This window comes from Nilaparvata lugens, chromosome 3 (assembly GCF_014356525.2).
Source record: "Nilaparvata lugens isolate BPH chromosome 3, ASM1435652v1, whole genome shotgun sequence".
Classification (NCBI taxonomy): domain Eukaryota; kingdom Metazoa; phylum Arthropoda; class Insecta; order Hemiptera; family Delphacidae; genus Nilaparvata; species Nilaparvata lugens.
In genome coordinates, this window is record NC_052506.1 from 40,906,408 (window position 1) to 40,919,079 (window position 12,672).

The 12,672-nt window shown below is 35.7% G+C and overlaps 1 protein-coding gene across 4 annotated transcripts in view; it reads right to left on the bottom strand.

Moving 5' to 3' along the window:
• The window catches only part of LOC120350428, a 105,259-nt gene that overhangs the window by 9,167 nt on the left and 83,420 nt on the right, over window positions 1-12,672 (bottom strand). For 2 of the 4 annotated variants that reach the window (XM_039423796.1, XM_039423799.1), the window contains exon 1: window positions 11,499-11,905. The exons of the other annotated variants lie outside the window; for them this stretch is intronic. Coding sequence is in view for 1 of the 2 variants with exons in the window: in XM_039423799.1 (XP_039279733.1) it covers window positions 11,499-11,620 (122 nt within the window). In the remaining variant the exon portion in view is untranslated. Of the gene's footprint in view, window positions 1-11,498; window positions 11,906-12,672 lie in introns of those variants that run through there. 4 annotated transcript variants of the gene reach the window in all.

A 12,672-nucleotide genomic window follows, 5' to 3' on the forward strand; every position in this document is an offset into this window, starting at 1 on the left:
AGATAATCGTTTTTCAAACTCTTCCTTTGTTAATGAAGAACTAGTCAATTTCTGCAAAGCAGATTCTAAATATTGCTTATCAATTAACGATGGATGTGTTTCATTTACTTTAGTAAAAATTTCTGTACTAAGTTGTTTTAATTTAGTATTGAGATAGTTTCTGTCCAACACCTCCAAATTCTTAATTTTATCCGATATGGCTTTTGATTTCTCATCTAAATAAGCTTCATCAACTTTATCGTTGTTAATACTGAGCAACTGAGATGAAAAGCTGTCTGTTAAAGTTTTCACTTCTCCTAGAGCGGATTCTAAATTTAGAGTTCTCTCTGTGATAACTTTATCGATATTAGCACTGAAATTTTGTAATGTACTTAGAATATGTTCTCTTTCAATTATGCTCACTCCAATATTCTTTGTATTTTCCGAAACGAGTTTGGTTATTTGCGAATCTAAATAAAATTTCACAGCTTTGCTGATTCCTTGTTGATTTATCGATTCGATTATCTTCTGTGTTATCGAGTCAATATCACACGTAAGATTAGCAACAGCTCTGCTAGCACTAGCCGTATCAATTCGTCCGAATCGATGTAGAGTCATCGTAACACTAAACAATTAATTTTGCTTCTTTTAGCTCTTCAATTATAGACGCGATCTCCACATCATGCCCGGTGTTGCCACTAGCTTTTGAGGAATACAGTAAATTTAATCTTTCCACTAATTCGTCAAAATTATCAAAGTATTGATAAATTCTATCATGAGAATTATTTTTTGCAAATTTCAATAAACCCCACCCCTTCTTTTTACTAATTTTTTTACTGGGAAATAGCTTTTTAATCATTTGCGATTTAATTCCCTGATTTCGTTTAACATAGCCTCTTCGATCTAAATGTATGCCTGTAAGTGTTAAGATTTTTTTATACTTATCCAGATCTCTCTGATTATAAAGATTTGAGTTTGGTCTCACACTGAATAATAACTCAAGTAGACCATGTGTTAAACGAAATCTTTCATTATTAATATCTATATAACCGTTATCGAATATTACTTGCTGATTTCCAAAATAATACACGTCATCTTTAGAATTATATGAAATTCCATAACTGATTGAATTATTCAATTTTTCCGCATGAAACGTTTTTAGATATTGTGACAGCACATCATCGTTTCTGCTAGAACCAAGTAAACTGTTTTCAAATTTAGTCGAGCTTAAAAAATTGTCTGTTGAACTCTCATAACTCTCTTCATCCCCCTCCTCATTATCATCAATTTCCATACTCTCTTGTTCCTCTTTTACTTCTTCCTTTTTAGGTGTAAAATCATGATTAGAGTGCAAACTAGATTTGGTTTTTCCCAATTCAATTATAGGTTCTATTAATGGCGAAAGAGTTTTCCTATTGAATTCCTCCGTTCGTTTTTCAAAATTGACTAAGCTTTTATGCTTGTCACTGATCACCTTTCTCAATTTCTTAATCTTTTCTATTAAACTCTCCTTCTCGTTATTTACTATGCTATTTCCTCTCCTCTTCCTCCTCCTATGTGTTTTAGACAACATGACTGTACAAAGAATTGATCTCTACTGAACGGAAAGAATTGTGTCCAGTGAATCCCGATATTTTCCTTCCTTTATATTACATTCTTTTAAAATTGTAAGAAAATTATGCGGTTTACGATTCCAAACTGTATGACAAAGTTTACTGAAATCTTTATAAGACATATCTCCTCCAACATGATCTCTGTGAATTAATTTCAGACTCAATAAATCCATCTTAAAAATTATTATCATATTTGCATTATCTCTAGTGAAATGTTTCTGTGTAGCTCCATAACTCTGAATTAAATATGCAGTGTCAATATTTCGATGTCGTCCCATAGTAAAATATTCTCTTATCTGTGGGACATTACTCAGTTGCAAGTCGTCAAAAATTACCAAGCTATATTCAGGGATACGGTTTGGATGGGGAATTTGGCTCACATCATCTTTCATGTTAAATCCAATATTTTTCAAACCTGCAAATACCTTGCTGAGAAAAACATATTTTGGTTGATATAAACTTTTGCTAAATAAGTAAATGTGCTTAAATTTTAAACCATTTTCAGCAAATACTAAATTAAATAAGAGATTTGTTTTTCCCCCAGCACTGGGTGATATAATTAACATTCTTGCATTGTGAGGTAGTAGCTCTCCATTTTTACAAAATGCAGGCTTTTCTTTATTTGTAATTAATTTATCAAAGTTAACAATTGGTAATTGACTCATGATTACAAATGTACAGAACGTGATCTGATAAGGTACTGAAAATTTTTACAATAGTTAGAACAATGCCGTCAGAGCAATGACCGAGCGCTACATGTATAGAGAGGCGTTTCCCAGAGATTGGAATGCAGCCAACACTCTCCACCTCCTCTCCTCATCATCATCATCAACAGACAGATTATGGATGTTCAAAAGATTCTTATATCACGAAATGAGAACCAATGTTTGATGAGGAGCTATTATATTTTCAACGAATGTACATCATGATATTTGCAATAAATGTACATGTTATTTACAATAGATTATTTACAATAAATGTACATGATATTTACAATAGATTATTTACAATAAATTTACATGATATTTACAATAGATTACAAAAGATTATTTTTCATCTAATAGTTGATCCTTACTAATATAACTAGGTGTTGAAAACCCAATCCATTTCACTAACAATCCTTTTTTATCATGTTTTAATATTTTTTCAATCAAATACACTTGTCTCTCCGATTCGTTTAATTGTGTTTTTTCAATTTCTTCTGCATAAAACCTACCACTAATTACTTCTCCGTTTAGATCTCATAAGCTATACGTTACAGGTTGAGAAGGAAATATAGAATGAATTACAAAATACTCTGCGCTCCAGTTTATGTTATAAGATTTATCGAAAAGAACCCTTTTCTTCGAGATTCGTACAACATCTCCTAGCTTAAATTTCGGTTTTGAATTTTTCAATTTATATCGTCTATTGAATGCAGAATTCAATGACATTAAAACATGATTACGATCTTTTTTCCCCACATCTTTAGGTTTCATTCTTAAGGATGAATGTATTGTCGCATTATAATCACGAACTAAACTGTCTAGTTGTGATATCCAGTTTTTGGTTCCATGTTCAGTTAAATATCTATAAATTTTTGCTTTAAGTGTTCTATTAAACCTTTCAACTATGGAGGCTTTCTTATCGGTAAAAACATGATAATGTTTAATACTATATCTATTTAATAACGCTTTAACTTTTGAATTAAAGAATTCTGTTCCCTGATCTGTTTGGAACAGCTTAACTCCCTCATTTTTAGAAATAATTGGTTCGAGTGCGTTAAATACAGATTGGCTTGCCTTGTCTTTTAATGGTACACAATATGCAAATTTTGAAAAACAATTAATAACAGCTAAGATATATTTGTAACCCTTATTAAAACGCAATAAACTCGTCATCTCAATGAGATCGGCTTGAAGCAAGTCTTTTTCACTTTTCAACTCATATTTGCGAGTGGGATAGTTCACACGCGGCACGCTATGAAGCTCTAAAGCTAACTTAGATCTAATAATATTCATGATATTTACAACAGTCAAATCAGTGGTGTTGGATGATTGTCATGGGACATACTGAGCAATCAGTTAGAGTGTTGGCACTCTATAATGTCCAAATGGGAGAGTATCAACACCATTCTCAGCAATGTACCTCTTATCGTCATAAGGGCTCAAACAGATTTTTGCACATTCAACCTGATACATGGTGTGATTAAAGGATCTTAACATATTAAATTTTTCTACATGTTCACTACGTTCAAACAATGATTTCTTATATAAATTAAAATTAAGTTTTCTACATTTCACTCCGCTCTGTACACCCTTTGCTATACATTTATTTACAGGTTCTTCATTCTCGTTACATACTAAAAATGAGTAAAGTTTCGATCTAAGGCCTACAAATCTATGGACAGGTTTTGAGGCGGTCTCATCCTTGAACTTTCCTACAACTTTATTTCTCTCCATGGAAAAGCAAGGGTGGGTAGGTGGATAGTTAGAAGTATCGAAAAGGGTCAAATTTTCTCTAATCAACTGATACACATCTTCGACTTTTAGGTTTAGAAGAAAACTGTCGGTGTCAGTCATACACAGTTCTATACGATCCCACGGTATAATTTTTTGTAATTTGCAATAGAAAAAATCGTACATATGGAATTTACTCAACTCCAGTACGGAAAAGCCGGAATAGACAGGCTTGTTCATTTTAAGTTCCAACTTACGAGAGAAAACCGCGATCACGTTCGGACTAATTATTTGCCAGCGTTTACATAGTGGATTTGAAATGTACTTATCTAACCGTTTTTCATCCGTGATAATTTTAACATTCATTTGCTTACGACTACTTTGAATAGTTTTTCCAAAGATAAGATTGCAACAGGCCTTAAAGAAGGATATTTCAAATTTATTTTTCGCGTTCTGTCTATTCCGGATATTGAAGTCGATGTAGCTTTTCAGCCAGGGAGATTGGGAAAAGCTAATGACGCGATGCACTTTCAATAATTTCAAACCGAGCTGAAGGTAGAGCTTTAAATTGACATAGTGAACAATGTACTTTTCACGGTCGAAAAGTGTGTTCATGAGCTTTTTGGTTCCAGTTTGACCGTTCTCATTCGTTTGGTAGTTCGACAGCAATTCGCGCGGCGGCGTTTGGTGGAGAGGTGCGAGTGGGAAGCTGGCGTGCTTATCATGTAACTCTTGAGGGTACTTGAGATCACATTCTATTATATATCCGGTTTCTGAATTGCTGTCCAAATTTGCGAAATCAAGGCTGGAAATTTCTTCCTCTGAGAGGAATTTGAAATTTCCAACAGGCAAGCTTCGGCTCATAGCTTCCGAGTATAAACTGTTTGCATCGATATAAAGCAGATAATTAGAAGGTTTTGAAGGATCGTATGTTTCGGGTAGATGTTTGTTATTTGCTTCGCAATAACGTTTACCGATAAATGACACCCCACCCCTCATCCCTGCCTCAAACATAAGATGCATGTCAGGATGAGTAATCAATTCTAGTTCGACTTTAGTGTGTTTCAGCATGCAATTCCAGGTGAAGTGCGCGAGAGAAACAAAATGGGTCACATCAAGGCCGTATGAGCTAAAAAGCGTAGACCTCATGGATTCAAAAACTACCGCTAATAGCATTACGTCCAAACATAAATGAAAATCGTGATATTCACCCAGATTTTTCAGCTTGAATGTTGAGAACACTCTTTGCGCATGCTCATATTCTTCGCGAGACAGAGGTGTATCAGTTAAGTCGTTATGAAAACACTCGATGGGGGGAAGCGATGTTTCTGCGAATTTTTCGGGACAGCTCATGTACGAGTAGGGATATACTCCTTTTTTCAACAAGAGCTGTCTGTGTTCGTGAGGTGGATCATGAAACACCGAAAATAATCGTTCGAACTTCTTTTCCATGTCTGTACTTTCTACCAAATTACGCACCAATACTTCCAAGGATTCAGACATAAACTTGTAGGAATCTAAAAATTTAATTTTGCCTACTGAAAGTGTCAAAAATCTCTCTGACGTATTTGCGATGCAGGAAATTTCTTTTTTACATTTACCGAGCAATTTCAGAATAAAATGCGAATCAAAACCGGAGAAATTATGAAAATAACACGAAATGTACTCCGGAGTACGAGCTGTTAAATTACAAGAAACATGTGCCGCACACAAGTAATTACCGGTTTCAGGCGCGTGGTGACGACATTTAATATCGCTGTCTAAAAACGGTTCAGCACAAAGCCCGCAGTTTACTGAATTTTGAAATTCGCACTCTTGACTTTCGGATAAAGCGTGCATCGGAATTTCTCGTTTCATATCCTCATACAAAATGTCCCCGAGATCTGTAATTTCCTGAAGAAATTTCTCCATGATTTTTTCGTCTAAACTACTCGATCTATGGAGTACAGGTCCGTAGGCGATTTCCCCGTTAACATCTATAACAACAAAACAATACCCGCAGGGAATATGACGCGCCGTTTTCTTTGTGTAACTACGAGTAACTTCATCAGAATCGGAATCATCATCATCATCATTAATATTTACAACATAAGTTTCTAAATCTGCGTAAATGGTGTACTTTTTCTTCAACGTCGTGCCTGGTTTCTTGAATTTTATTGTCTCTCCGCGTTTAGGATATGAAACGCGCTGAGATTCAAACTTGGAACAAAGTTCCACATGTTTCAACAAATTTGCTTTACCATCACAATTTTTAGATTTGGTCGATGTGAACCGGTGAAAACAAAAATTGCAAATGTGTACTTGACTGTGGCATTTTGAAAGGTGCGAGAGAAGACGTGATAGACCGTTTTTCCCGTTCGCGGTATTTACTAAACAGAAATGAGTTTTTCCTCCATCGCCTTTTAGCATTAAAAGATTAATTTGGTGTTTACGCGTGCGGAAAATGCTTGTACGGAAGGGGAAAAACTTTTTGTTGTCATACGCGATGACGTGAATTGCAATATCCGGATTGAGTATTTCAAATTTCTTAATATCGCGTGTCGTCACCGGGAAATTTACACCTCGCGTATTAAGTGTGTGAGCAAACTTGCTCAAATACTTTACACTCAAGTTGGAGTTCCTTGGCTTCTGATGGAAATACGCGAGCACTGACCATAAAAAGCATTTTTCGTCAGAGAGATTTTTCACATTTATAATACAATTTTTGTTTTTCAAAAACTGGGGTGTTTGAATGAAACTGGATGTGTATATAGGATTAAATTTAATCACGTTCACATCCAGTGATTCAATTTTCTTTAGCACCCAACCACTCCCATGTCTTACGAAATTTTCGAAAGATGAGAGGATTTTTTTCACAGCCAAGAAAAAATGCTCATTAAAATCTTCATAGTTCTCAAGCACGTTTAGCGCTATGTTGGAGTAACTATGTAGATTTATTAGAGATGAGACAGTCTCACCAACCTGCTTGTCATCCATCACCACTAATTTATACAGCAAAACGTTTAAGACTATAAACCACTTAACATTCCCATCATGGCATGCCGCATGTTCCCTAATTATATCGAAAACTCGACGTTTCGAGCTCTCAAGCACGCTGGTGATGTCGATATCCTCGTCATCGAGGGTGATGCGATGGCGGGCTGCGCTTGAATTGATGCCACGAAGTCTGTGTTCCCTCGGCATGATTCTGAAAAACAAAACGATCAGGATGAGATAGAGTACAACAACATGTTTAGTTGTGAATTGACATTGGTAGAAGAAGGGTGTGTGTGTGAAAATGATATCTCATGATCACATAATGTTGTATGAAAGATTAAGATTATTATCTTTTGATAAAAGATGGTCGAAATCTTCTCCGCATTTGTCCGCGGAAAACATGGCGAAAGAGGGATTTATATTCTCATCTCCACCAGACATTGTGCGATGTGTATTTTGTTCAATTTATTTGGGAAAATGGGAAGAAAGTGACATACCAGCAATAGAACATGTAAGGTACAGTCCAAACTGTAGAAGGAAAGATAATATAACAATTGAAGAGGAGAATTTCGATTATAATATTCTATGAGAATATGAAGAAAGATATTCAACTTTTAATTGTGTAGAAGATTCATCCGTTCAAGGAGAGTATTTTGAAAAGCATCATCATTGTGACTTTTGTAAATCATTATCCAATAAAGCAGAGTATTTTGCGAGAAATGGTTATTTCTTACATAAAAATCACTATCTGCAATGTGTCTATTGCAAATATATTATGGAAAATCCATTTGAAAAAGTAATACATTTACCGTTTTGTTTATATGAAGAGTGTGAGAAAGAAGAGCGGGGCTTGGATGTTCCAGATATACCATATTCTAAAGATAAATCGCATGCATGCAGTATATTGTAGAAGGTTTTTTCTCCTCCGAGGACAAAAACTGTGCTCCGAGGACAGTTTTTGTCCTCGGAGGAGAAAAACTGTCCTCGGAGGAGAAAAACTGTCCTCGGAGGACTATTTTCCTCCTCAGAGGATAAAATCAAAGTAAAAATGTACTTACATGTGGTGGTTGATGCTGCGTGAATCTCCTCGAGTTTAGATAGCGGCCCTATGGTACAGGTGTAGATAGCGGACTATGGTACAGGTGTAGATAGCGGTCTATGCTAGAGGTGTAGATACCGCCTTTAACTCCTTTCAGATTGATTCCTCTCAGGTGTAGATAGCGCCCTATGATTGATTCCTCTCAGCTGTGTTGTCTCGACGAGAGCTCAACTGGTTATGAGGTTCGGAACTCGAGTTGAGAGGTGAGAAAATGCTGTGAAAACAATGAAATATTTAATAACTGAATTGAGAAATGCTATTCCTCTATCTTGAAATGTTGTGAAATATTTAATAATATTAGAAATCAATCGAGAATGCTATTCCTGTATGTTGAAATGCCGTGAAATATTTAATAATATTAGAAATCATTCGAGAATGCTATTCAAAAAAGTGAGCCTCTATCTTGAAATGTTGTGAAATATTTAATAACTGAATCGAGAAATGCTATTCCTGTATGTTGAAATGCTGTGAAAACAATGAAATATTTAATAACTGAATCGAGAAATGCTATTCCTCTATCTTGAAATGTTGTGAAATATTTAATAATATTAGAAATCAATCGAGAAATGCTATTCCTGTATGTTGAAATGCCGTGAAATATTTAATAATATTAGAAATCATTCGAGAATGCTATTCAGAAAAGTGAGCCTCTATCTTGAAATGTTGTGAAATATTTAATAACTGAATCGAGAATGCTATTCCTCTATCTTGAAATGTTGTGAAATATTTAATAACTGAATCGAGAATGCTATTCCTCTATGGGCTGAAATATTTATTTTCAGGCGAAGAGGAAGTTGGTGTTTGGGGATGAGCCTGAGGTTAGCGGGGGAAGAGGAGGAGGACGTGCTCACAAACAAAGGTTAGTTTCAACAAATATTATTTACTTGTGTATGCACAGATTTTTTCCGTGATTGATTGTTAAAAAATCTTTGCACATACGAGTCTTTGATTATTTGATACGAATATTATTTGATATGATTAGAATGCAAGGAATTTGAATTATGAGATATTATTGTTTAAAGTAATCGATCATGCATAAATGTTACCAATATTATTTGAAGTGATTAGAATGTAAAGGAAATATTATTTGAACTGATTAGAAATTATTGTTTAAAGTAATCTATCATGCAACAATGTTATTTCAATAACTGATATTACTCACTTTATGCAGAGAATTCGATGATGACAATTCGATGATAATCTGATGTAGAGATCTTGATCTGTAGTATGATCTGAAACAAATAAGACACTAATCAAATATTTTTCAACAGAAACGAGCTGTAATGGACGAGGACTCCTCACTCGTGCCGTTAATGAAGGAGGTGGATGGTGCGGGTAACAAACCTCTACCCAAACCGTGGATTCCCGCTGAGGGAGTTGAAGGAGGATCTAGCGTACCGCATCATCGGAGCTCGAGAGGAGACCAATAAACACGGTCGACGTGTAATTTTAAAAATAAGGAATGCAGGAAGCAAATGTGAGGTGTATCTGCCTCAAAGATTTGCTTCCTGCATTAGCAGAGAAAAAATAGAACATTTTAACATCAACTGTAAAAATTATGTGTTGGTAGTAACACATAAGTCAGCAAATTGGTCAGATATAAAAATTGTTATTGCTTAACAATTTTTATATCTGTATACATATGACCTATGTGTTACGAATTGTATGGATGTATGTATGTGTGAATAGATCAATAAATTGTAATATTGTTTCTATAAAAATTGTTTTCAATTCTTACCTGTTGTTGTTGTTGTTGATAAGTTCGTAATGAATAGTAGAAACACACAGAAGAAGAAGAAATGCTGGTTCAGCTGCTCTGTTATGAATGATATTTAAATAAGGTGAGTGGGTCTTTTATAGTTTGTTGCGAGCATGCTCACTAGTCTTTTCCGCTACACACACACACACACACACACACACACACACACACACACACCCAAGCGGCGCTGGCTTCTCGCTCCCTCCTACATTAGCACGTGCTCCTACAGATGTGGGTGGCCCAGCATCATTTCTCCCCTTTTCAAATTGCATTCACCTTTTCAGATTCTTATCTATATTCTTATCATTCAAGCAATGTTATAAGCACATAGCAATCTGATACATGCATAAATCTTGTAAAAGGTTGACATATTATGAGAGAGAGTGAAGTACACACCTGCAGTTTCAAATTTCACCATAGGCATTTTTGACTATATCAATAAATCTTGTAAAAGGATGTGTGAGAGAGAGTGAAGTAGCTTTAACGACTAAACACTTGTCACATAGATCGATTTAGACATTTTTTTCATGTAACGGAATGTAACGGTTTTCGGTGCAGGAGTTATCGGGCTTAGAAAGGGACCTCACAGGGAGCAGAGCACATGTGTCTAGATGAGGCACACGCCATAACATTCTTCCTTACTCGCCTTTCGTAATGCTGGGGCAGAGAGAAACGTTTCACTACTACAGTATAGGAACGGTCGATCAAAATGGAACATAGTTACTCCTTATCTCCTTTACTCGCCTTTCGTAATAAAGAAGGAATTTAGAAGGGTGCGGGAAAGAGATGGGCCGAGTAAAAGAAGGAGAAAGCAGATGGCTAGACTGCTGGTTGTGAGAAGCGAGGGGGCCGTATCCTCCTCCTCTCTCTCTCTCTTGAGCCTGCCATCGTAGTATAGCATTAGAGCGAAATGGATTCACTTCAATCTGTCAGTATAGCATTAGATGTAGAAATATGAATTCACTTTAATCTGTCACCGAGGGAATTTTTCCCTCTCAAAGAGATTTTTTTCCCTCATCTAGCATTCACTTTAATTTGACAGTATAGCATTAGATGTAGAAATATGGATTCACTTTAATTTGACAGTAGAGAATTTTTCCCTCTCAAAGAGATTTTTTTCCCTCATCTAGCATTCACCTCAATTTGTCAGTATAGCATTAGATGTAGAAATATGGATTCACTTTAATCTGACAGTATAGAGAGGGAATTTTTCCTCCTAAAAGGGAAATTTTTTTTTCCCTCACCTAGGCAAGGGGAAGGGGAGAGAGAAAGATATATCTCTCTCTTTTCAACCCCCCTCACCTCCACTGGGAAGGGGGAAGGGGAAATCTATTTTTAGAAAGAGAGAGAGAGACAGATATATCTCTCTCTCTTTTCATCCCCCTCACCTCCACTGGGCAGGGGGAAGGGGAAATCTATTTTTAGAAAGAGAGAGAGAGAAAGATATATCTCTCTCTCTTTTCATCCCCCTCACCTCCACTGGGCAGGGGGAAGGGGAAATCTATTTTTAGAACACCCCCCACCCTACAGGCGGGGGGAAGGGGAGGAGGGATGGACGAGGGGTGAGAGGGGGGAGGGGATTTCGAGCAAAAAAGTCAGTCCAAAATCTTAGAATCCCTCTACTAGGAACTTACCTTTTTTCCTTATCTTTAGTTTTCTGCCAGTTCTTTACATTCCGTTTTCTTTTTCGTGTAGTGCCCTCAACAATTCGTACTACGTTTTCACCTTGTTGAACAATCACTTCGGGAGCTTCCATTTCAATCGTTTTGGCGGAATGGAGTGAACAACAATGAACAATAACCTAGTATGTGCAGCCAAGATACATTGCCTACAGTTTAGCCAACATCATACTATTAAATAAAACTTTTATTAGGTGGTAATAATGTTATAGAATCAAATTACAGCAAAATTGTATCAGTAAGCTAGTTTTGTTGCAGTATAGTTTACAGCTGACTAAGCAGTCAGAGGAGTTAGCGACTTTAGAAGTAGTAATGGAATAAGTGAGTTTTGGAGCAGTAAGATAACTTAGTTGGAATTGGAGAGTTTTGTTGCAATCATCATTTTTCAACACAGCTTTTAAAGGGAAATTGGAGAGTTTTGGAACAAACCAATAGTATCATTGGATGTGGTATAGAATTATCTATCAGATCATGTGAAAAAAAATTGAAAATTTTTGAGTTAGTGAGTTTTGGAACTGACCAACTCAAATAGAAGATATTATTATCGTCAAAGGCTGGAAAGAATATCAAATGTAGGTACTGTTACCTGATATTAATAAAGCTTACTTATCAACAGCTGAGACTGAGATAAGAGCACAACGTTCTATATGGCATATTTTGGAAGAATTATTTATTGAAAATTATAATTTATCGCAAATAATTTGTAAATTGTTTGTAGTCAACCATCAAATTTAGAGGTTACAACTTTTTTTACAACAGCTGTTTTGAATGCAGTCAAGAAATTGGTTTAAATGAAAATTCTCTGTGCCATGGCTTACTTTAGATAAAGGCTGGAGCACACAACTTGGCAATGTCGCAGTGAAGCTCAGCTTCAGGCCGAAAAAAGTGAATTCACTTGTGTAGACTCCCTATTAACTACCAGCTTTACGCCCTTTATCAAAAATACGAATACTGAGAAATTCAATTCAATGATAGTAAAAATATATATAATATTAACTGATAGACTAATTTTAACTTCAGCTCTAGGAGTTTCAAGTATAATGCCTAGCTTGGCAATATATTTCACTGTACTTACTTTCTGTGTCTGTATTACCTACGATCAATTTAAACGATCAAAAGTATTCCATTA